This window comes from Ursus americanus, chromosome 2 (genome assembly GCF_024610735.1).
Source record: "Ursus americanus isolate L20-20 chromosome 2, mUrsAme1.1.p, whole genome shotgun sequence".
NCBI lineage: Eukaryota > Metazoa > Chordata > Mammalia > Carnivora > Ursidae > Ursus > Ursus americanus.
The window spans coordinates 92,620,654-92,645,309 of NC_142128.1; the positions used below are offsets into that span (position 1 = coordinate 92,620,654).

At 43.5% G+C, this 24,656-nt stretch overlaps 2 protein-coding genes across 2 annotated transcripts in view; one reads left to right on the plus strand and one right to left on the minus strand.

Annotated features, from left to right (window-relative positions):
- Positions 1 to 1,521, plus strand: part of SLC9C2 (solute carrier family 9 member C2 (putative)) — a 104,059-nt gene extending 102,538 nt beyond the window's left edge. The window contains exon 27 of the mRNA XM_045811414.2: positions 1,468 to 1,521. Coding sequence (XP_045667370.2) covers positions 1,468 to 1,521 — 54 coding nt within the window. The remainder of the gene's footprint in view (positions 1 to 1,467) is intronic.
- A 2,350-nt stretch (positions 1,522 to 3,871) lies between these two features.
- Positions 3,872 to 16,973, minus strand: PRDX6 (peroxiredoxin 6). Its single transcript, XM_045811368.2, has 5 exons — positions 16,839 to 16,973; positions 12,522 to 12,678; positions 7,439 to 7,585; positions 6,219 to 6,365; positions 3,872 to 4,861 (listed from the first exon to the last, which is right to left on the minus strand). Exons 1-5 carry the CDS (start codon positions 16,931 to 16,933, stop codon positions 4,733 to 4,735), a joined length of 675 nt encoding a protein of 224 aa, XP_045667324.1. The 5' UTR covers positions 16,934 to 16,973; the 3' UTR covers positions 3,872 to 4,732.
- Positions 16,974 to 24,656: the final 7,683 nt, after the last annotated feature.

Here is a 24,656-nt window from a genome sequence, read left to right on the forward strand (position 1 = left end):
GACTGCTCTTACTGAATTAACACGCTCTCTCTTCACAAGAGGATGTCTGATGGAACAGGGATGTACATGTCTCTCTCGAAGCCCTTAATATAGAAGATCTTTTAGAGGGAATGTTCCGGGTGATAAAATAGGAACTTCTCAGTAAGTTTTCTGATCGCATTGAATAGTTAATGTTTTCCTGAAATGCTCATCATCTAGTATTTTACTTTTGAGTTTCTTGTAGAGTTGGAAAGCGGATCCCATTTTAGAAAAGAATACTAATGGTGCTAATGTAACATGAGGAGTCAGGTTAAAGACTGAGCTCACCTCCTGGCCCAAGCGCAGAAGGATGACCTGACAAGGAGGTTCTTTAGAAGGTGCTGGAACACTGAACTGCTGTATTTATTTCACAACTGATGGACTGCTGTAAAAGAGCTCTGATTTTAAGCAGTTACATTATTACTAGAGATGTTCAGAAATTCATCGGGATAATAATACAATTCATGGCCTATCAAACAAAACCAAACAGCTATACCAACTTATGAGAGTAAAAGTTACCAAGAGCATTGTACAATTAATATATTACTGACTGAAGCATATGACCTATAATTTGATACGTTGCTAGCGCCTCCCTAACATTTTCCAGAGAAAAGTTATTCCCTCCCTCCCCGATTTGGTAAATGTTGAAAAATGGAACGATGTTCCACTATCTTAGTTACTGAAAGCAAAGTTTAGGAGAAATTAACAATCTTACATTGCATAATACTGCTTGGTATCATTTTTCAATTTCTTTTTAAAAGTCAAATAAAGTTCAGTTTTATGGGCTGGTTGTTTATTATTTGGAATCCATTGCCCCTTTTCATTTCAACAAGATTTTGAAAGGATATTCAGTTATCTACTTTCGGGAAAACCAGAATAGAAGCAAGAATAGAAGAAAAGGTGAGAAAGTCAGTCCTAATTATTAGAACCTTCTGGGTACCTAGCGTAACAGGGCAGTATTTCAGCAGGGACTGTGGATCACCAGTGTGTCAGCAAATTCTGGATGTGGGTGCAGATACAGGCACCGGGCCACTGTGACTGAGCCACATAGGCTGCATTTTCCTTTTTTTCATTATAGAAAAATGTTGACACACAATGCTACATTAGTTTCAGGTATACAACACAGTGATTCAATTTCTCTAAACGTTATGCTGTGCTCACCACAAGGGCACCTACCATCTGTCACTACACAACGCTTTTCTATGACGTATTCTATTAAGGGCTTCATTTTTCTTATGGTAACAGCATGTCTGGAAACAGGCCAAGGAGGGCGGGTGCGGCTGCTTGAGGAAGTTATCATGGAGCTAGGCTGCAGCCTCTTCCCTCCTCCTTGGCCTGGGACTTGGAGCCTTGGGCTGGCAAAATGACACCTGTGCCTCCAGGCAGCCTACTGGCTTTTCAGTAGGGCAAGGAGTTTTTCTCTTTATGAGGTTCTTGCCTTTTTGTCAGGAATGGACCTCATCCCAGGCCGGCACTGTCAGGCGCTCAAACCTACCACCTTAAGATGAATTTTAACTGGCACCTCACTTTGCCACCCTTAATACAATCTTGGTGTTTCAGTGAAAAATAAGGGGTAAATGCATATTGGGTTAACAACCCCAGTATCTGCTGGACTCCGCATCACAATCATCTGGGTTGTTACCAACAAGAACGTCTGGCCACCTGGACAATCAGTCTCTGGGGGTAGCCCCCGGGCTCTGCAGTTGAACACTCCTCATGTGATTACCTCTGACACCTGAGATGCCCTTATCTCTTCCGCAGTCTTGCGTAGGAGGGACTTTACCACGTATGTGAAAGAACTAGAGGGCACGACTTCATTCCATATATATGTTAGGATGCTTTTGGCCTAAACCCAACTCAAAAAGGCTTAAATCTTAAGGAAATTTACTATTTTATACACTATGGAAGTCAAGAGGTAGGACAGGTTCATGGTTGGTGGACTCCGAAGATGAAGGAGAATCAGATTTTTCTCTCCACTTTGCTGTTCACCTTTACAGCCTCATTCTGTGGTTCCCCACTCCCGGGGTGTGAGATGCTGCTTCCAGTTGCTGTCAGGGGACTGAATTCTTCTAGAAACTCCAATGACCCTCCATTTGTGTCCTGTTCAAAAGAACAGAAATCACTTGCCCATTTCTGAATCAGTTACTGCCAAGAAAGTGGTAATGACCTCATATCTAGTTAGCACACCCTTTAAGCTAAAATTAAAGTTGTATTTCAATTTGCCTTACCCCGAGGAGTGGAGTAGGAGGGAGTAAACCTCTACGTCAGCCAGTTCGCTGCACCCAGTGGCATCTTGACTTGGCCACTTAGACATAGCCGTTCTGGCTCCTTCCCCCTACGCCAAGCATCTCCTCAATGAAGATTCCTACACTTAGGGTGCAGGTTAAAAGTGAGATCAGACTTGTGGCAAGACCACACAGGAGTCACATGCTCACCACTTTGAGAATCTTAGATGCCTGTGTATTCCCGCCAAAGTCCTATGGGCACCTCTCAGACTCATGCTTCTTAGTCACGATGGTCATGTATGAATTCACTTCCAAGTAATAAATCTTTGAATGCATGATGCAATTTATTCTGTTCTCCCATGAAAACTGAAAGCAGCAACTTTCGATAGGGGAGCTCTACTCTCCATGCCCACTAGTGTATTAAAGATGTACTTAGGATCACTTCTACCCTGGAAATGAGTACTTATTATGTAATATTTTATAACTGGAAAAGAATACTTTCACAAAGTCTCATGGCTGCTTGGTGACAGAGCCAGAGCTTGATTTGGGGGGTACATGCCCTCCTTTTCTTTGAGCTTTTTCACTGTCTTTATATTGACATCATGTATATGGATAGAGTAGAGATGGCCAAACAAAACTCCAAGGTTTGGGTGCCTGAGGGAGAGATGGGGGAGAGGTGATAGATTTACTGGGGGAAAAGTTGATGAATTTGATTCTGAATTTGCAAATTCAATGGGACATGTTCCATCAGTCAGTAAAGACCAACACTCAGGTCTGGCTAATTACTGTTGGGAGATTTAGATTTTGAACTGTCACCATGAAAGAAAGTTGAAGCCAGCCTCTCCAAGAGACAAGGACTAGGGGAGTCAAAAAGCCAACAGAAGAGAACAGCAAGGAATCGAATAGCTCGGGAAGTGACAGGGGACTAAGGATCTAGGGATTAGTTAGGACCAGGTATTAGTTCTTTAAGGGCAAAATTTACTGTGACTTGAAGAGACAAGAGCAGGACACCAGTCCTCTTGTCTTTCAGACCACCATTCTTCAGGATATTGGGTAACCTGGGAATTTTCACTCCATTCTCAACCTTCCTGGTGTCACTAGAATTTTACATGTGGAGAATTCAAGGAAACTAAAGACTTAATGACTTGTCTAACACCTGGCATCATGTTTTATATTATTACATGCAAAAAAAATATAAAGGGCTACATGCAAGAGACTATACCAAGTATGGGACACTTCTTTCTAAACCCACGACATTATTAGCATAGTCTAATAAAAGTCTGAGAGAGCATGAGTTCAGAGTAGTTAGTATTTTTTCCCAATAAGCACAGCTGTACTATTCTCCTCAAGATTCATATTCTTAAGTCTAGTAATCCAAGTAAAGTAATAGGAGAGATCTTTACAGCAAGAGTCACAAACTCAAGGACCCAGGGAAGTAACAGGAAGGAGCAAACTGAGCCAGAGTTGTGGTAAAATCACTTGTCAGCTGCTCCTCCATTTTCATTCCATTAAATTTTATGGATCTGCCTGTGGAGAGAAGTACCAATGCCAATTCCAGCAAGCAAACCACTGCCCTGCAGGGCAGGGTCTAAACCAGGGCTTCGAAACGTGACGACAGAATTCTCTGATCCAGTTTTAACAAAGAATTTATTTGCTGATCCCCAAAAAGCCAGAATCAGAAAACAGTCCCACCCCCTCACTGCAAGAAGAGTTCTATAATAAAACGTTTTCTGTCATCTTCTCCTCTCTTCCCGAGGTGTGCCCTTGCTTGCGTCTCTCAGCACAGAGTAGACCACAGACGGAATTTGTTCGAAAGGCACCCGGCAGCCGGTACACCGCCCTGGCACGCAAGTGGAGCCTTCTCCACAGCCTCCCTCTTTTGAGAGAAATTTATTGAAACATTTTCTTTATAAGAAAATATTTAAAGATCTTTCCCCCTGTTCATCCTACTTCAGTTATCTAATGAAAAAGCACAGAACTGAAAGGTTTTTGGCCCCCATTGTGGTCCAAACACTGAACCGTGAAGAACACCGATATTCTCAGTTTTGGGGTTATATACTCACCTATCACAGAGGAATCTCAACCTCAAGTTCTGGATTTGATTAGAACAGCTGAAAAGCGGGTAGTCATTCTATGATGGAGCAAAGCAGGCTTTTTCAACCGTACTACCCCACTGATCCCAAATCCCGTAGAGATCCAAGATCTGAGCCTCCCATACGGACTATTTTTCACAGAGTCAGCGGACGAGAGTATATGAACTAAGTATATGAACAGAGTTGAATGCTGGTGAAGGCACAGAGGAAAGGATCCCAAGAAATTTTTAGTGCCATTTTCATTTAATAAGCCAGTAGTAGAGCAACCTAAAGACCTTGGCTGCGATCACACCAGGATGTTTTAATGGAACAGTTGCCGGAGAACATGACTGGCAGCCGGCATCGTCCGGCTCACTGAGCTAAGCCAACAGCTCCAGCACCAGCTCCGCGGAGAGACTATGGCTGGGGCGTGTAGCGGAGGTACTTCTTGCCAGATGGGAGCTCTTTGGTGAAGACTCCTTTAGGGAAGAGTTTTTTGGCTTCATCTTCAGGGATGGTGGGAAGAACCATCACGCTATCTCCATCCTATTGAAAGACATTGACAATGGTGAAATCCAATCTTATAGGGAAGCCTAAAGGCAAGAGTTGACTTTAGAAAAGCAGCTACAGGTGCTCATGAGAACTCAGTATTGGTTACTCTCTCTCCTCTGAGGAATTCTGTTTTCACAGGCTGATCTTCGACACTTTCATGAGGGAACGATTTCCCTCTCTTAACAAGAAGTACAGTCTTATTTCAAACCCAGTGATGGCTTGGCATCACACTTTAAAATGTGAATTCTAAGTCCTTATGGCTGACCTGTGTGAATGAATCCTGCTTCCTCTCTCATCCCTGGCTCCTCACCCCACTTCCTGCTCCTTCTCTTCCAGGCACGCTGGCTTTTCTTGTTTCTTGAAACCACCAAGCTCGTTTTCGTTAGCTGTTCCTTCTGCCTGCAGTGCTCTTCGCTCATAAATATGCATGACTTGGTCCCTTGCTTTCTTCGTGTCCTTCCCAAAGTTCCCTTCAGAGAAAGGCCTTCCTTGGCAGCCAATTATAAAAGCAACCCTCCCACCCCTGCATTCCCCACCTCTGCTTGATTATTCTGTCACCCTCATTGTCACCTAACACACAGTAAACCTGCTTACTGTTTGTCTCCACCCACTGGAGTGTAAGCTCTAGGAGGGGAGGCACTTCTATTTGTGTTTATATTTATACTGTTTGCTGCTGTATCCCAGCGCCTTCTGCCTGGGCTCAGCAGACACATGTTCGGGGGATGGATATACAGAATTTAAATGATTTGCCTGTCAGAAAAACAAAACACCACCACCTGGTATTCAGGTTAGGATATTTTAAAAATGCGGCTACATGAAGAAACCCTTGTGATAGCCCTGTCCTACCTTTTGCAGAAATCCTAGAGATTAAAAGTTTATGAACAAGATTCCAAGAATTCTACATGAGTTTAAAAGACTGAAAGAAGCTTAAGAGAAATGAAATGCTCCATGACATTAATACACCACAGCGTTTTATAACCATGACTTAAGTGGCCAATCTAAGTCTAGCTATAAATAAATATTTTGCCATCATTTTGCTAGTTTTGGGAAGGGTTAAAGGTTTTTTAAAAAATTCTTTTATTAAAAGGCATCACTCTGACCAATTAACTTGATCAAATGATCTAAAAGTTAGAAAGCAATATATGAATTTGTATTTTATATAAAAGGTGTTAAAGACCTTGACAATGGCCTCACAGCAAATCTGAAACTCAGCCACAAGGAGAAGTCCAGCCCGTGTATGTGCATGCCAGAAAAAGAGCCCAGGAAGCAAAGACCCTGAAGATAGCCATTTAGAGACCAGCCCCTTAAGCCTTGCAGGGAAGGTAAATATCTGCCCTTTTAACACCTTTACCTTCCAATCAACCGGGGTGGCAACCCTCTTTTCTGCCGTTAGCTGGAGAGAGGTAATCACTCTGAGAATCTCATCAAAGTTCCTGCCAGTTGTTGCTGGGTAGAGGATAGACAGCTTCAGTTTCTTATCAGGGCCAAAAACAAACACCTGTAAAGCAAACAAAAGCATAAACAGAATTCTTTAAGTGTTTTTGATACTAAAGCCTCTTTGAAAGCTCTTCAGTCATTAGCAATGTTCAAGGGTGTTAAAATAAAAAGCAAAAACAAACAAAACACCTCCCCGCCCCCCCAAACATCTAGAAGGATACATCAAACTGTTAATCTGGGTGGCTTTTAAGTGATCTCAACACCCAGTGTGGGGCTTGAACTCACAACCCCACGATCAAGAGTCGCATGCTCTACTGACTGAGCGAGCCAGGTGCCCCTCCGTGTTATTTTTCTAAACTTAGAAGGGAATTCTATTGGCTCTGGCTGTCTCAGTACAAAAAACTGATACGCAAATTGAATCCAGGAAAGGCCTCAGGAAGGTACTATGTTCACTAGGGACAGTTATCTTAAAAATATACTAATCGGAGCTGATACTGGTCCTCAAATAGTTGTACATTTTTGCAGATGAGGGACTAAGCTTGCTCTCTAGTGGGTAAGGACAGAACAAATAGAAATTCCAAACCAGGGGCGCCTGGGTGGCACAGCGGTTAAGCGTCTGCCTTTGGCTCAGGGCGTGATCCCAGCGATCTGGGATCGAGCCCCACATCAGGCTCTTCTGCTATGAGCCTGCTTCTTCCTCTCCCACTCCCCCTGCTTGTGTTCCCTCTCTCGCTGGCTGTCTCTATCTCTGTCGAATAAATAAATAAAATCTTAAAAAAAAAAAAAAAAAAGAAATTCCAAACCAGAGCTGCCTGATGGAAAAGGGTGTGGCCTACCACTTTGAAGAGAGGGCTGTCAGGAGAGCTGGAGAAAAGATTTCTCACTTCTAGATGACATCTCAGGATAACTACTTATTTTATGCAGATTTCCAAAAGCTGTCAAATTCAGCAACTTAAAAATTTAGCTGAAAGTTTTACTTTGCATTAACAGTACAGGTGATCAGTGAAATTGCCATCAATACAGTTATTTTGTAACTGGGGATATTCCCCTGTTTCCTGGAGTTGGTGCAAGCACTCAATTTGACATAGGGCCTAGCCGGTCATGAGGACTCCTTCATGGATTTCTACCACTCACCACACGTGCTGTCACAGGCATGCCCTTTTCATCCTTCTCTGCTGGGTCCAGCATGCCTAATAGGATGGCAAGGTCCCGATTCTTGTCATCAATGATGGGGAAAGGTAATGTTTCTGTGGGCTCCTGACCGTTGTAAGCATTGATATCCTGAAATGCAGGTGAGAGAGGAAAAAGAAATCTAGACCAAGCACATCTTCTGAATTCAATCTGTTAATGGCTATCAACTTGCAAGACAGGGAAGAGGACCACAGTCATCATTTTCTCTTAAGCAATCTGAATAAGAGAATGAATGAATGAACACTCCTCATCCCAATCAGTCACTGACAGAACAGGATAGCACAGTATTTACGTTATAACCATAGACCCTTTCCCTGCCCAGTTCTCTCAAAATTTGTCATGCTTTTATTACTTGAAGCAGCAAGAAAGCAGCTTTAAAAGTCGAATACTATAGAGTTAGATCCCAATCCAAGGTACTTTTGGATACCCAACAAGTAAATACCATCAGAAATAATGGGTTCATTAAGTCCATCACATCTAGAAATAATGCCACATGCAGAGACAATTCTATAGATCTGGCCCCCACCTGCTAAGTACCCTGACCCAGTCATGACGCTACTGGAAGTCTAATTATTAAGAAATGGGGGGAAAAAATCACAAAAGTTAAAGCAAACCCAAGAATAGAGAGTTGAATAGATACTTTAAGGACAAGTAAAAGGTAAAATTTTTATGGGTGAAAAGGCAGAGGTAAATTTACAGTAGGGTGAAATCCACAGAGAAAACAAAGCATTTCAGGTCTGAGCTAAAAGACAATAATGTCCTCTCCTCCCTACCCTGCTCTCTTCCCCTAGTTAAATGCACTTTTTTTTTTTTTTAAGATTTTATTTATTTGACAAAGAGAGACACAGTGAGAGGAATACAAGCAGGGGGAGTGGGAGAGGGAGAAGCAGTCTCCCAGCGGAGAAGCCCGATGCGGGGCTTGATCCCAGGACCCTAGGATCACAACCTGAGCCAAAGGCAAATGCTTATTGACTGAGCCACTCAGTCACTCACGCACTTCTACTTTTCCTATCCTTAGAAGCCTTGGGGAAAAAACCCCAGCTTTCTTATTAGATCAAGCATCGTACAGCACTTAAAGCGGGGTCAGCAGGGTGGGTGAGTAAAGGCATGGCTCCTGCCTTCGGAGAAACGTCTTCTTTGGTTCAGACGACTCCCCTGTGGAGTAGCAGCAGATGCAAGCCTACACCGTGTACGTGGCAGACTGTGACTGCTGAGGCATACTGACGTCCCCATTTATAGGTCTGCGGAGGGAGTCGAGACTTCAGGAAAGACTTCAACCTAGGGCCTTGGAGGATTGCTCAGATCTTCACAGGTAAGAGGCCAATATTAATGAAACATGCAGGTAAGTCTGAGCATAAAGAACTGAGAAGAGAGTGAGTCACTTAGCTGTGCAGAGTTTTAGGAAGTAGTGGAAAAGAGGATTTAAAGTTGGAATGAGGTCTGTTTATTATGTGGAGCCCTGAAAGTAAAGTGGGTAGATGTCATGGCAGTTACAGAATCTAATTTCTCCACAGAGATGAGACAGGGTCAGAGTGGTATCGATGAACTCTGAACTGGGAAACAGCACACTCTGACACGACCCTTAGCTGTATCATCTTCACTTCCCTTCTCTTGTCACTGGCTCCCTATCAAGTCATCACAACTAAAAAATGATCCGTATGACTTCATGCGAGAGGCGCTCTGAGGTTTCCTATCTAACCAGCTGAATGTCAAGGTCTGGCACTGCTCCTGATGGTTGGGACATGTCTCCTATTGAATGCAATCGCAACTGTGAAAATTCGCAAGCAGAAGCTCACCAGCTACGATGAAGCCGGGCGCGCTGCTGTGCTTTCCGAGGTCTTATACAACAGGTGAAGGAAACTTCTCGTTTTAATGATCGCTATACCGTAACAATTGTCAACACGGCCACTTGCTCAATGGGCATTCTGTGACATCCACGAACACCAAAGAACCACATACTTTGGCTTTATTCTACCCTGAATCAGGCCAGTGCCTGTCCTCTAGCACCTAGCATCACAAACAGCACCGGTGTGAGGTTCCAACTGCACTACATCATTTCCCAGCAGGAACAATCTTGAGCAAGTCCCTCCAACTCTGTGGAAGGAAAAGGTATTCTCATGAGCAAACACGAGGCGCAAACTATACATCTCCCTTAAAGGGCCGCTCCCAGAAACAAACGAGAAACAACCAGTGAGGCCGCTATAGGAACGTAGCCACTATTCACAGCCAGATGTAAGGAATGGAAAAACATTCTAACCCAAGAAAGAGCAATGCCCTTCTCTTTTCTCCTGCACACGGTTCTTCTCATCTCAGACACTGAGAATCAACAAGCATGAAACGGCCAAAGAATGCAGCCCCAGGTGGCCAACTCACAAGTCAGGACCACATCTTTTTTTGTTCTTTTTTTAAAGATTTTATTTATTTATTTGACAGAGAGCGAGAGAGGGAACACAAGCAGGGGGACTAGGATAGGGAGAAGTAGGCTTCTTGCTGAGCAGGGAGCCCAATGTGGGGCTCGATCCCAGGATCCTGGGATCATGACCTGAGCCGAAGGCAGATGCTTAACAACTGAGCCACGCAGGCGTCCCAGGACCACATCTTTTCTTCAGTTGACATGTGGTCCCAGGACCACATCTTTTCTTCAGTTGACATAGTGCATGGTACCTGGTAAGCGGCCCTCCAAGCTTACCTATCAGCGTTATTTAGTGGCACATCGTAGCAAAGTCATCAAAACGCTGAGTTAAGCCTAGACCACCACGTTTATTGCCCCAGTAAATCCTTCTGTTGCAAGTAGGCAAGTCCTTCAGTTCGTGCATTCCACACATACAGACCCACCACCCAGGACGTACTGGGTACCAAGCATTGTTCAGCAGTGCACAGAACGGGAGTCGGCCCCACTGCGTCTCTCCTCCACCGGGTGCAGACAAATGAACAAATGAAACTAGCAATGTGCAGGGCATTTTCTTTTAGAAAGTGACAAGTGCTAAGGAGAAAATTAATCAGAGGGGGCTAGGAGCACGGAGGGGAGTTATAATCTTAGATTAGGAGGCCATGGGAAGGCTTTAATGAGGTGTCATTTGAGTCAAGACCAGAAAGAGGTGAGGGCAAACCCAAAAGACCCCTGGGTAAAGCGTCTGCCAAACAGGATTCTGTATAATTTTAAGGTGGAGTAGACAAGTTTACTGATGAATCAGACATGGATATGCAAAAACGAGAGGAATTAAGGATGACGCCTGGCTTTTTGGCCTGAGCAACTATGAAAATGCAGTGTCCATTAACTGAGTAAGACCTTGGATTAAGAAAAGGAACCCTGTGTTAGATATACGAGGTGTGAGATGATGGGACAACCCAGGAGAGAGGCTGAATTGGCAATGGTTTTATCAGTCTGGAAGCCAGCAGAGTCTGGCCTACAGATGGAAATTTGGTAATCACAGCATTTAGCTGTAAGTGGATGAGTTCACCAAGGGGAAGGGTGTAGATAAAAAGAGAGGGTGTCCAAGAAATGCGTCAAGGGCAAATTCAGCAGAAATTAGGAGTTGGGAGATGATGGAGCTCAGTCTGAGCATAAGCAGGAACAGCTAGAGATGTGTCTGGAAGCCAAGAGAGGAAAATGTTTCAGAATGTACAGTGATCAGTGGCTAGTAGGCCAACAAACTTTAGGGCTGAGAACCGAGCATTGCATTTAGTAAGGTGGAGGTCACAGTGTGGTCTAGGTCAGAGTTTCAGATAATCAGTGAATCTGAGGGGCACCTGGATGGCTCAGTCAGTTAAGTGTCTGCCTACAGCTCAGATCATGATCTCAGGGTCCTGGGATTAAGTCCCGAGTCGGGTTCTCTGCTTGGCTGGAAGTCTGCTTCTTCCTCTCACTCTCCCTCTGTGCCCCCCTACCTCTCAAATAAATCAATAAAATCTTTAAAAAAAAAAAAAAATCAGTGAATCTGAGGTTACTTGTACCTTTACCTCAAAAAACGAAGCTACTCTAAAAATTAGTAACTCAGGAAACAACAGATGTTGGGAGAAAGGGGAACCTTCCTACACTATTGGTGGGAATGCAAGCTGGTGCAGCCACTCTGGAAAACAGTATGGAGGTTCCTCAAAAAGTTACAAATAGAACTACCCTATGACCCAGCAATTGTGCTACTGGGTGTTTACCCAAAGGATACAAAAATAATGATTCAGGGGCGCCTGGGTGGCTCAGTCACTAAGCATCTGCCTTCGGCTCAGGGCGTGATCCCGGCATTATGGGATCGAGCCCCACATCAGGCTCCTCCGCTATGAGCCTGCTTCTTCCTCTCCCACTCCCCCTGCTTGTGTTCCCTCTCTCGCTGGCTGTCTCTCTCTCTGTCGAATAAATAAATAAAATCTTAAAAAAAAAAATGATTCAAAGGGGCACACACCACCCCAGTGTTTACAGCAACAATGTCTACAATAGCCAAAATATGGAAAGAGCCCAGATGTCCATTGACAGATGAAGGGATGTGGTACACACACACACACACACACACACACACACACACACAGGAATATTACTCAGCCATCAAAAAGAATGAAATCTTGCCATTTGCAACAATGTGGATGGAACTAGAAGGTATTATGCTAAGTGAAATAGGTCAGTCAGAGAAAGACAAATACCATATGATTTCACTCACATGTGGAATTTAAGAAACAAAACAGATGAACATAGGGGAAGGGAAGGAAAAAAAAAGTAAGATAAAACAGAGAGGGAAGCAAACCATAACAGACTCTTAACTATAGGGAACAAACTGAGTGCTGCTGGAGGGGAGAGGGGTGGAAGGATGGGGTAACTGGGTGACTGGCATTAAGGAGGGCACTTGATGTAATGAGCACTGGATGTTACACCTAACTAATGAAACACTAAATTCTATCCCTGAAATTAATAATACACTATATGTTAATGAAATTGAATTTAAGTAAAAATTAAAAAAACAAAACCAAAACCAAGCTACTCCATATGATTTATTAACTTGATCTATAATTTCAAAGCACATGCCAACTGGTACCATACCTTGCTCCAGGCAAGATGGTCTTCAACACTGTCCACTGAAAGGGCAATCATCTTAACGTTCTTCTTGGCAAATTCTGGTGCCAGCTTTGCAGCTCTGCCAAGCTCCGTGGTACACACAGGGGTAAAATCCCGAGGGTGGGAGAAGAGAATGCCCCATCTGAAAGAAAGCAAAAGGAAGTCACAACTTACTGGAGAGGTTATCACCATCACGTAGGATGAGATATCACAAATCCTAGGTCAAAAATGACTTTCTTTTTGAAATGAATGCTTATGAGGACAATTACTTTTAGATTTTTGTCAAGGAATACTTTCTGATCATCTTACTTACGTCTTACTCCAGAAAAGCCCATGTTTAAAGCTCAATTCAACCAAACATATGAAGTTCCACATGATAAATGTCTTAAAAGACTAATTTAAGGGTGTTGCTTCCTTTAATAACTGTAGGGCCACCCTGACTCTTCTCAGCTCATAAAATCTGTGCTACTCAAACCAACAAGCTTATTGAAATAACTTTCCCCGCCCTGCTTACTCACTTCAATTTTTTTTCCTAGGCACAGAGACGGTGACATTCAGCTTCAACAATGGATGTCCCGGATGTGCCCCAATCCGACTGCCTGATTGCAATAATAAGCAGGTTATGTAATCTGAAATTAACAGGCTTCTATCCCCTATTTATATGTAAAATTAAAGTTGACACTTGGCTTCTTTGCAGTGAATGGATATAAAAACTTTTGTAATTCGACTTTTCTGACCTAGCCTGCCAAACAGGACACCCAATCTTTGCACCCTGTGTAAGTTTCACCTGTCTCTTCGTTTGCAGTTTCTTTTCTTCTTGCTTTAGACCAAGTGGGCAGAAAACTGAGAGCCAACAACAGATTTTTACAACTACAGATTCTTAGGTAAATCCTAGTATCTAAATTATCATAACCTAACGTAAAACTTTACGTATAGATTTTAAGCATATTTCAAGCTAAAAGTCACCAAGAACTTTTGGACTATCATTTCCTTCTCTGTGGCAACAGAAACTACTCTTCTGACTGAAAAGGAAAATTTAACACTTGGCTTTCCACAACCTTTGTTGAGGTATGTTAAACCAGGATCCTAAACTAGTAGCTTACTAAACCTAGCCTGGATGCCAAGCTGACCTCTCAAAGTTTGCAAGGTTTCCTGAAGCACAAAGAACAAAAGCAGAGACAGGGGTTCCTCTTCCTCCCGTCTACATCTGCCACTTGGACTCCCAAGGCTTCAGGAAAGGAAACGCCTTCCCACAAAAAGGACAGAAGGCCCTATGGCAAGACTGGGAAGAGAGAGGTAATATTTTTAAGATTCTGGAGGATTGTGGTATGTTTACTTTTTTATAAATAGGCAGTAAGAGGGACATACATCTTTTGAAAGAAATAATCTAGGCATGGGTACAATCTAGGCCTTAGAGTCTATGGAAAAGGATTGGCTTAAGGGTCAGATGAGACTTAAGCGAAAAGTCTCCAGGAGCTGAGAAAAAAATAAACAGGACCTTTCTTCCTGTGTTGCTACAGGGTTGATGAATGTCAGGTGTGAGACGTATTCTTTCCACTGTATGTCAAGAAGGTTTTGCTGAATCATGCTAAGGAACTGAGTTTAAACCGTTTCACATCCTGCCCCCCTCAGAAGCCAAACTCCAGTGTGCCATGTGGCTAGGAATAGGATAACTCTGAGAATGTCTTACTACGGCCTGCCTTCCCCCTCTCCCCCTCTAAGTCTCCCTACTGTGCTCTTAAGAGTAGTTCAATTACATTTTCTCATTTTCTTTCTTATTTTCAAAAGACAAAAGGTTTCCTCCTTTAAAGGAAGGGTCCCCATTCACCCCCAGAAAACCCCAGGAAAACATGTTTTGTTTGGTGAAAACGTCAAGTAGCTGCTTCTAGCACATACCTACAAACACAAGGATAAAGCTCATTACATTCACCAAATGCAGGACCCAAACCCCTTAGTTGTTTCCAATTGTCAGAGGTAGGGCAGATACCTCTAATGTCTGAAATTATTTTATTTTTTTTCCTTCACAAAATACCTGGATCAAAAACTGGCATCTGAATTGAGATCACACACAAAATGGAGTTGGGAAAAATTGTATTAGGCAAAATTCATCTGTTATATAAAGAGCTCAAACTTCTTTCTGGGTAGGGAAGGGAATACTACCCCATGCCTGACGTGAGGCGGATTTGTTATCCTACTTCTTTATAGATGCAGGTATTTTTCTCATCTTCCTACCCGTGGCTCTCTGAGAAGGTACCACTTTTAATGAACTCAAGATAGGTCTAGGGGCCAATAAACAACAACAAGAAACCCAAAAAAGTAGGGTTAGCTTAAATAGTGACAGCATTTGTAATTATTGCTATGGTGTGTCAGTATGTATCTTTACACAATCTAAGAGTTCTGGTAAGATTTTGTTGTATGGGGGTGAGGGCCATAGATAGGAATGGGAAGGAACGTACTCTGAAAATCCCATGGACTTTTAGAGAAATACTAATACCTAGATTATGAGACTGGACACAGTCTGTATTTCTGAGGTCTTTTCCTACCTTTAAGGTCTGAATGTTTTATTTCTCATCTTTTTTTTTCTAGCCTAGTCCTCTCTTTCACAAAGCTTAGTTTTTCCCTTAATCAGTGGCTGGACAATGGATTTAAGGGGTTGTAAGGGGATGTGTATGCCTAAAATTTAAGAATCTCTCCCAGGTTCTCTGTGCAGCCCCGTCTAGTTATTGATTAATCTCATCAACTTCCCTCTCTGTCTATACACACATTTACCTGGATGCTGTAATAAAAAGGACACAAATCATGGAGGAATTGTTAAGCCTTACAACCTTTGTAAAGGTTGCAAAACGAACACACAAAAAGCCAGGAACAGACTCATAAATACAAAGAACCAGTGGCTGCCAGAGGGGGTGGGGGTGAAATAGACGAAGGGGAATTAAGAGGTACAGACTTGCAGTTACAGAATATATAAGTCATGGATATAAAAAGTACAGCATGGGGAACACAGTCAATAATGTTGCAATGTATGGTGACAGACGGCGACTACACTCACTGTGATGAGCACTGAGTAATGTACTGAATTGTCTCATTACTCTGCTGTACGCCTGAAACTAATAAACACTGTATATCAATTATCCTTCCATAATTTAAAAAAAAGGAACTACGTGGTGCGGCTGCTGGAACTACGGAACCATAATATAATGACACATCTCTGGAATGTTTCAGATTAAAACTAAGCAACCTGAAAGCTTGCTGAATCAGGAGCTGTAAAATGTAAAAACAGGCCAACACCGATTTACTCCTAGTCATAATGGTATGACTGCCAGGCCAGATTTGGCTATCACCAGCAAGGCCACGTGCGGGAATCAAGGCAGCAGGGGGGCAGGAAGCGGTGAGGGCCACACGACAGGGAAACAAAAGGGTCTCCAAAGCGGGGAGGTACAAACATCCAGGCGCCCGCAAGAGCCTGCCGCGGCTAGAAGGCAAGAACCAGCCAGTGCGACGGAGCAACCTCAGAAAGCCCTCCCCTCACAGTGTTGCAAGTTCTGGAATGAAGGACACACCTACATACAGAGTGTTCTCGGTTCCTCCCAGAGCTGTTATCAAATCATATCCCAGCCACTGGGGGAGGCTCTGGACAGCACGTCTTTCAGCCAGTTATTTGGGAGCTGGTGGTTTTAAATTTTACGTTTTGTGTCGAGAAGCCTGCAAATGCCACTGCAGCAAGCAGGACTTCAGATAAAGCGCTGGGCCGTCCCGAGCCTTCAGCCAGCAGTGTCCTTAGACTCTGGCCTTAAACACCCACCTTCCCCAGGGAACAAATTCCAGAACCGAGGGAGGGAGGGTGGGAGGTGCGACCCTGGGCACGCATCCCGGGACGTGACCGCTGATGCCGCCCGGCCCTTGCCCCCCGCTGGGCCTCGGCTTGACCGCGCTTCTTGGCACCGCTTACGAAACCGAGTGAGACAAGCAACCAGCCCTCCGCATTCGCCTCCGGTTCCCGGGCCTGCGGGAACCCGATTTCTTTCCCCTCCCCCTTTCCCGCCGCGGAACTAGCTCAGCCACGCGGGGCCCGCCAGCGGGACGGCGGGGCGGGGGGGCAGAGGCCGGCCCCCAGCAGCGCTCTACCGACGCGGGGCAGGCGCCACTCAGCCACAGGCACGTGCAGGAACCGGTGCGGGGAGGAGGCGGGGGCGAGCAGGAGGCTGAGCAAGAAGGAGGACGGAAGGGAGAAGAAATAAGGAAGGCACCTCCGAGGCCGGGCGTAACCCGAGGGCAGGGCAGGGCTACGAGACGGCCACTTACGAGTCTCCTAGAAAGTCGTGGAAACGGATGCGGCCTATGGTAGTATTGGCCTCGAAGTTGGGAGCCTCGTCCCCGAGAAGGAGACCTCCGGGCATGGCGGCAGCGGTGACGCGGGAAGACGAAGACACGCAGCCGCGACAGCCACCAGCTTGCCGACTCCGGCGGTGTAGCTGCGGGCGGCAGAGTAAGCGCGGCCACGAGGGGCGGGACGCGGGCGGAGTGGGCGGGGCCAGAGGCGGAGACTAGGTGGGCGGGGCCGTGGCGGAGCGAGGGGCGGGACCGGACTTGGCCGCCCGCGGACTGGACCGCGCCAAAGTCTGCGCGGATGCGAGGGAGGGTCCGACCAGGCCGAGCGAGGGGCGGGCCAACGGTGGGGGACCTCTGGGTACTCGTCTGCTGCGTCCGAGCCTGCCAGGAGCCTGTGGGCACCCGCGTGCGTCTCCACCCACGTGACGTGAGACTCAGTTGACCTCACCCCCTGGAGGCTTGGGGGTGAGCAAGGTTTTATCCTGCAGTGCGGCCGACCTTTGAAAGTGCAAGGAAGCGGAACGCAGTAGAAGGGAACCCCTAAGGCGGAGAATCGGTGTGGGGGCTGCCGAATCCGCGGAGATCCTCCTGTACACTCACGCTTTGTCGCCTGACCCCTCCATTTACCCCTCTATAAGTCCGAGCTCTGGAATCCTGACCACCCTAGCCAGCCTAGCCATTGTGAACTCCGTATCAGAGGATGTGGCAAGACCCAGACATGTAGAGGACCTTACGTCAGAGGAAGTGGCTTTCATATTGCAGCAAAAATTCCAGCACCTGTGTCATCAGTCACTGCTTGGGGAAATGTGACTAAACTTTTATTTCACTCCCCTCTCCCGTTATTGTGAACCATAAAATATTCAACGCAATTATCCTGAAATCTAGATACACATTTTTTAAAGATTTATGTATTTATTGGGGGGGGGGAGGCAGAGGGAGAGGGAATCTGAAGCGGACTCCCTGCTGAGCATGAGCGCCCCCCCCCCCAGGAGGGACTCTATCCCACAGCCCATGAGATCATGACCTGAGCATAAACCAGGAGATAGTTGCTCACTGGACTGAGCCACCCAGGTGCCCCTGAAATCTGCATATGCATTTTAAAGCATACTTACTGCGATCTGTGTGCAAGTGAACTCTGCCACCCAAGGAACTGGGAAGTTTAGATTCATTTATTTGCTAGGTGCCAAGCATGAGGTAGATAAAATGACTGTTCTCTTGGAGCTTTCTTTCTAGTAGGGGAGACAGGATTAAATAAGAATATATTAGATAGCAGTAAATCCTATTTGGAAAAATAAAAATAAGGTTCTGTGCTTGAGGGTGGCTGGGGTGCTGCTTTGGATTGGATGGTCTGGTTTGGGAGAGCCTTTAGGATAATGTAGGTAAACTACCTAGCACATAGTAAGTGCTCTGGAAATGGTAGCTATTATTTGGATGATGATAATGGCTTATGCAATACGTTTTGCTTTGCCAACTGTGTGCAAGGCACTGTTCCAGGCCTGGTGATGCAGTCAACAGCTACAGTCCCTGCTCTTACAGGGAAGGCAGATGTACGTACAGTTATGATAAAAATACAGAGGAAATGCTGATGGGGGAGCGTGCTAAATGGTTGGGAGTTCAGAAGTGGGAAAATCCTCTGCATGGAGCTCCTTAGACTTAAGGAAGGCACATAAGAGTGTTAAAAGAAGTGACTCACTGTGATTTCAGTTTTCATCATAGTGCTGTGGGGGTGTGTGCATGCACGCACACTAACCATATTTACTCAGTTCTCCCCCTGAACAAGGATTTACAGTAAGATTACTGGTAACATTTCTAGCAACTCTAGAGAACTCTATAAAGCTACTGCAATTTGATATCTAAACTAATTTGACTCCAAGCTTTGGTTTTAAAAGAGCTATGTCTTAACTCCTTTGGCAGGGGAGGGAGAAAAAGGGGAGGGAAAGGAGGGTAATTTGACTTTAATGCAAGATTATTAATGCCATGGAGATAGGATAGAAAACACAGACATACCACAAATACGGAGAATTAATACAGAAATAGACTATTGATTGCTATAAAAAGCATAATTATGGAACTGTCTGTTGTAAATTAAGCAAATATAATAAAATAAGATAAACGCCTGTTAGGATTTGTAGTGCCAGAGACTGCACACTGGGAAGTTTTCTTGCACCTGGCATGCTTATTCACTCTAGCCTCTGCAGCATCTTACATTCTTTTGAATTAGCTGACAACATTTGAAAACAGAACTTTTTACAAAAATATCTGCATTTCTGTCTCCTGGAAAGAGAGGATCTAGCTACACTAGGCCCATGTTGAATGTGGGTGAACAATGGCTGGACAGTAGCCTACTAAGAGGACATATGTTCCCTGTTATTCAGAAGGTCCCTCCCCACAACATACCGACATTCGTGTCTATTGTCATGTTAATCCCACCCTTACACTGTTATTTTTCTTAGAACAGAAGTAGGAGGAAAATGAATCCTATCCTAATGTATCCCTATCTCTGTCAAAATTGTGAAAATGAAAGGTTGACCAAGGGCCATATGTTTCAAGGAGGAATAAGATAGAGCATATTTCTTTGTCAAAGTGAAGAATAGTCCCGTATACTTGCTATGCAAAATTGAGAGAATACCATCTGTCCGGCCTGGCCCTTGTAGGGAATTAGTTTAATAACCTCTGCTACACTGAAGGTACGTGCTCCACGGGCTGAGTCCATTCCAGAGGGAAGAAGTTAGAATTCTTTTTTCTTCTTTTTTTTTTAGAACAGATTAAAGAAAGACTTCATATTCTTCAGCTCATTCATCCCAGATATTTTTTTACAACCAACCATAAACACAGAGCATCAAAGAGAACAAATACTTGGGAGTGTAGATATTTTTAAACTGACAGCAGAGCCATACCTATAAGAGTCAGGAGAGCTGAGGTAAGCATGACGTTTGCTTATGAAAACTCAGGAGCCCAACCAAGACACAGCTGAGTAAGAGTTGGAGCTACAGAAGTTAGAATTCTTTTCCCAAAATCTAGCAGGAAGTGCCATGGGAAGGAGGGAAGGAGGGCGGGCAAGGAAGGCATTCCTGGGAGAGACCAGAATGTGGAAAGGGAGACTAGGCTAAGGGAGGGATTTACTTTGCAGAGAGGTTAGAGGCTCTGAAAACAGGGGGAAAAATGTTTTCTGGCAGCTGGCAGGGCTGGGGAGAATCAGAAGTAACTCCTGGGTGACAGGAAAGAAGAGATTGCTGGGATTTTCAGAGGGCTATGACTCCTGTCTGATTGATAGGCTCTTGCTTTACCACTCTGGATAGACTGAACGAAAAGGTGAAAGGCTTGGCAACGGCCATTTGAAAGACCAACGGTGCCTTACTGTCTCTCTCTCGTTGTCTCACTAGGTTGTGAACTCCAAAAGGCTTGACCATATTTTACTGATAAATATTTGTGACCCGTTAGACATGGGGGGCATGGAGCTAGGTTACACGAAGTGTTGGAGAAGCAGTTAGTTACCTTCTGCAGCCGCAACAGCAAAGTTTGTCTGCCTGCAGCTGGGAATAAAGAGCAGTGTGTCCCTAGCAATAACTGTAGCTAGGGAAAAGTTCTTATGCGTGTGGGAGGAGATATATAAAACCTGAAATTAATGTTAGGAAGGTGGAATTCGGTTTTTAAAAGCAATTCTTATAAGGTTTCTTGTTAAATCTGGTTGTCTTTTCAGAAATAAAAATAGAAAGAAGGCTGGTGCACAGGAAAGGTGTGCTGATCAGGACAGTGCCGCCCCCCTGCCCGCATGAGGGGGCTGCTCATCGCTCCACTGCTCTTCCCCGTCTTGTGTAATGCCGTCACTCCTCCCTATTGTAGCTACTACAGGACGTCTGCAATCTGGAAGGAAACCAATGTGGGAGTGAAAATGAAGAGACAACAGCTGTTAAAATGCTAGAATGATGAATAATAACTCAGCAGGGCTCTGGAGTCATAAATTCTGACACTTATTTTCCCAAATAAAGCACCCTGAAAATTGACTGTTTACCCTGAAAGAGACTGCTTACGAAGTTTCACAAATAGTGATTTTCCGGGGGGGGGGGGGGTTGTTCGTAAGTGGTTAAGGATTAGATTTAGAGACATCCCATAATAACTGGGTAACTAAAGACCACAGGCCAACTTAGAATTGTTTGAGGGGTGGTGAGGTAAGTGAACCAGCTCTTGTATCTGCTTTTAGTTAAGCCTAAGAGGCCCCAGGTTTATTTATTACTGTTACAGAGTGGGCAGTGAATATAAATTTGTGAAGTTCCATATCTGTAAAAACACAGAAACTGTCAGAGAAAGAGGGGAAAGGGGAAGAGGGAGAAAAAAGAGAGAAAGCAGAGAGCAGAGAAGGCACAAGAGCTGGCAGGCAGAAGAAAGAAGGAAAACAGGAAGAAAGGGGAGTTTGGAGAGGAACCCATTTGAATGCCTGCCTGCCTTGCCTGGGCTCCCTCCAAAGGAAAGCTGACCACATGGCCCTGCCACTCTGGCCATCGGGGATTGCTCAGGGCTGGTGTTGGCCCAAAGGCAGTCGGCCTCCAAACTGGCTAACAGCCCCTGAGGGAGCCTGGCCTGAAGTGGTTGATTGTGGGATCCTCTCTCGGGGAAGGCAATGCAAGACAGCAGAGGCAGTCAGCAGTTCACGGCAGGGGTCGGGTAAGGTATGGGGCAGAGCCACGAGCCGGCTGTGAGCATGTGGAGAGTAGCAGGAACTCAAGAAGCAGGTGCTGATGCTGAAGGGAGCAAGATAAGCCCCGAGTCACCAAAGCTACACTGGGACCTAGTGGCGGCTAGCTTCCAAACTCAAACTTGTTGAGGCCTAGTGCCAGGAGGGAGCTAGAGGTCAGTAGTGGGAGAAGCCCTCTCCAGGTGCAGGGAATCAAGTTCTACATTTCCTGAGAATTCAAAGACGACGACAACAACAACAACAACAACAACGATATCAGTCTGCACGTTATTATCAACAAAATCTGGCACTTCAAAGCAATGTTAGTAATAAAATACTCCTCCCAGAAAAATCTTGATGTTGGCCTAAATCGTCAACAACTGCTACAGTTCTTGTGGAGTTTTAATAATGTGTACACAAGCTCCAACTTAGCACGTTGTAATTACTTATCCTCTAGGGAAAAAAGTATTCTGCATACAAGCTAACTTGGAGAATTCTCCATTATATCGTTACCTTTCTGTATATGTGCACCTCATTCATCTCAAGAGTGAAATGATTGCGGGTCAAGCTGTCTTCCAGCACAGTTTCTGTCTATAATCCTGCATTTAGTAATTGCTGCATTTAAATAGTAGATTTGAAGTAATGACGATAGCTCAGTGGTTATAAAGTTAAAGTAAGAGAACTTAAGTTCTTTTCCTATGAGTGACCGCTTAAAATTTTTGTTTAAAATTTAAATCGTAGGTACACTGAAAATTATAAAACATTACTTGAAGAAGTTAAAGAAAACAAAAATTAACGGAAAAATATCCCATATTCATGGATTAGAAGACTTAATATTATTAAGGTGTTAACACTAACCCAAAGCAATTTACAGATTCAATGTAATTCCTATCAAAATCCCAGAGTTATTTCTTGCAGAAATAAAAAAATCCATCCCAAGATTCATATGGGATGCTGAGGAACTCGGAATAGCCTCAAAATTATCTTGAAAAAGAACAAATTTGGAGGTCTTACACATTTCTGATTTTAAAAAATATTATAAAGTTACAGTTATCAGAACAGTGTGGTACTGGCATAAACACAGACATATAGACCAATGAAACAGAATAGACGGCCCAGAAATAAACCCTTAAGTACATGGTCAAATAATCTTTGACAGGTGCCAAGACCACTCAATGAAGAAAGACAGTCCCTTCAACAAGTGCTATTGGGAAAACTGGACAGGTGCATGTAAAAGAATGAAGGAGGATCCTTACTTACACCTTATACAAAAAAGGGGGGAGCTTTTTGAAAAAACAAACCACTATGAAAACTTCCTTGCCCAAATTTAGTCCACAGCCTCCATAAGATTACCAGTGGAGGCCAAATACAAATCCTAAAAGTCTTCTGCACAAATACTAGTAAAAAAGCTTTAGCAATCCAAGTAGGTATTCTTAACTTGTTCCATCCATCAGAAATACGATTGGATTCAACTGTTCTTTTATAAACTAGTGAGTTTTGTGTTATCATACCTGACTCATGGCTAAAATTTTTGAATCAGAGCTATAAGATTTCTGTTTGTGTCTATATGTTTGTATATGTCTACATACGTATGTTGCGTATGTGACACTTTTCGACCTCCAGATGCTATTGCCAAAAGTAAGTTGTAAAAGGGCTCGATTTAATTGGCTTAAAAAAATAAGCACTTACATAAATCAAGATTACTCAAATGAGCTTATGTTGTCTCTATTAGATATTTAAGATGATAAAATTTTGAAATCATCCTAAGAACAAAACCTATAATAAAAAAACACATATAATTAAAATAAATTGCTTAATGTATGTCAAGCACAGAAGGAGAGAGAGAAGCCATACAGATGCCTTAACAGATGCTTTGCTTCTACGATGCTCGATGTTACAAAAATTGTCAGCAAGAAAAATAACTTAAGATGGGGGCTAACTTTGTCCAATGTCTCATGAAATTTTCATGAGTAATTAAACGTAATTGTTTAGAAATGGGAATTAAATACATGTAAACGGATTAGGTTCTTAAATGAATTTTTCAACAACAATTATGTTTTTATAAAATATGGCTGCTTAAAAATAGTTTCCAAAATCTTTTTGGTAACTTGAATCCTTAAAGTTTTACTAAGTTAAGATAAATTAACATACTAGATATTTATTGAATATTTAGATAATTTCCAATAAGATAACATGCTGAAACATTAAATGCTAAATATAAATTTTTCTACTTAGGCTTTTTCTTACAGGGAGGCAAAACATATTTGGGTCTGTTAATAATACATTCTTCTGACCACATTGAAAAAATTACTTGTAAAAAAAGCATAGGGCTTCTAGAAATTCTGAAATGATGTATTTATACATTTGCCAACCTACTACAGAATGTTGGTATGTAACAAACACTTCACAACCGGTAGCTTCCTAGATTTCACTAAGATAGGGTTCTAAGACTTAAAAATTCTAATCAATATATGTAACTAAAAATGCTAGAAATAATAAAGAAAAAATTCTGTAGGCAAAATATACAAATAAGGCAGGATATGTTTTTGGTAAAAAAAAAGAAAAGAAAGATGAGGTATGATGTGTTTTTGTTAAGGAAAATGGAAAGTAATCTTGTCCTAGGTTAGAGGTTATTTAAAGTTTGTTTCCAATTTTTAAAAAAAAGGAGGATAAAGGACAAAAATTAAGTAGATATAGAAAGTTGGGAAGAAGACAAAGAAGGAGAGAGAGAAAATCTTACCTTGTGTTGTCAAGTTGGCTAAAATTAAATGAATTTATTATAAAGGTTTAAAAAATAAGCTTTAATATCCATGGCATACCTATGCAAGGAAACCAGAGTGTCATTCCCATGTATGCCTCTTTGACATAAAATGTATTTTGAGCTGAAGGCAAGTCAGCAAAGCCAGAAAAAGCTCCTCTTCTTCATAAAAGGCAGGACACAAATCCTCCTTTTGCTGGAGACAGACTCTTTACAGTTTAGAGATGGCACCAGAGAACCACAAACTTCACTCCCTTTGTTTCCTGCTGCACATTTACCTTCCCACAGGATTTATTAGAAATGCAGATTATCTAGCCCCATGTCAGACCTGCTGAATCAGGAACTCGGGGGATGGGACCGA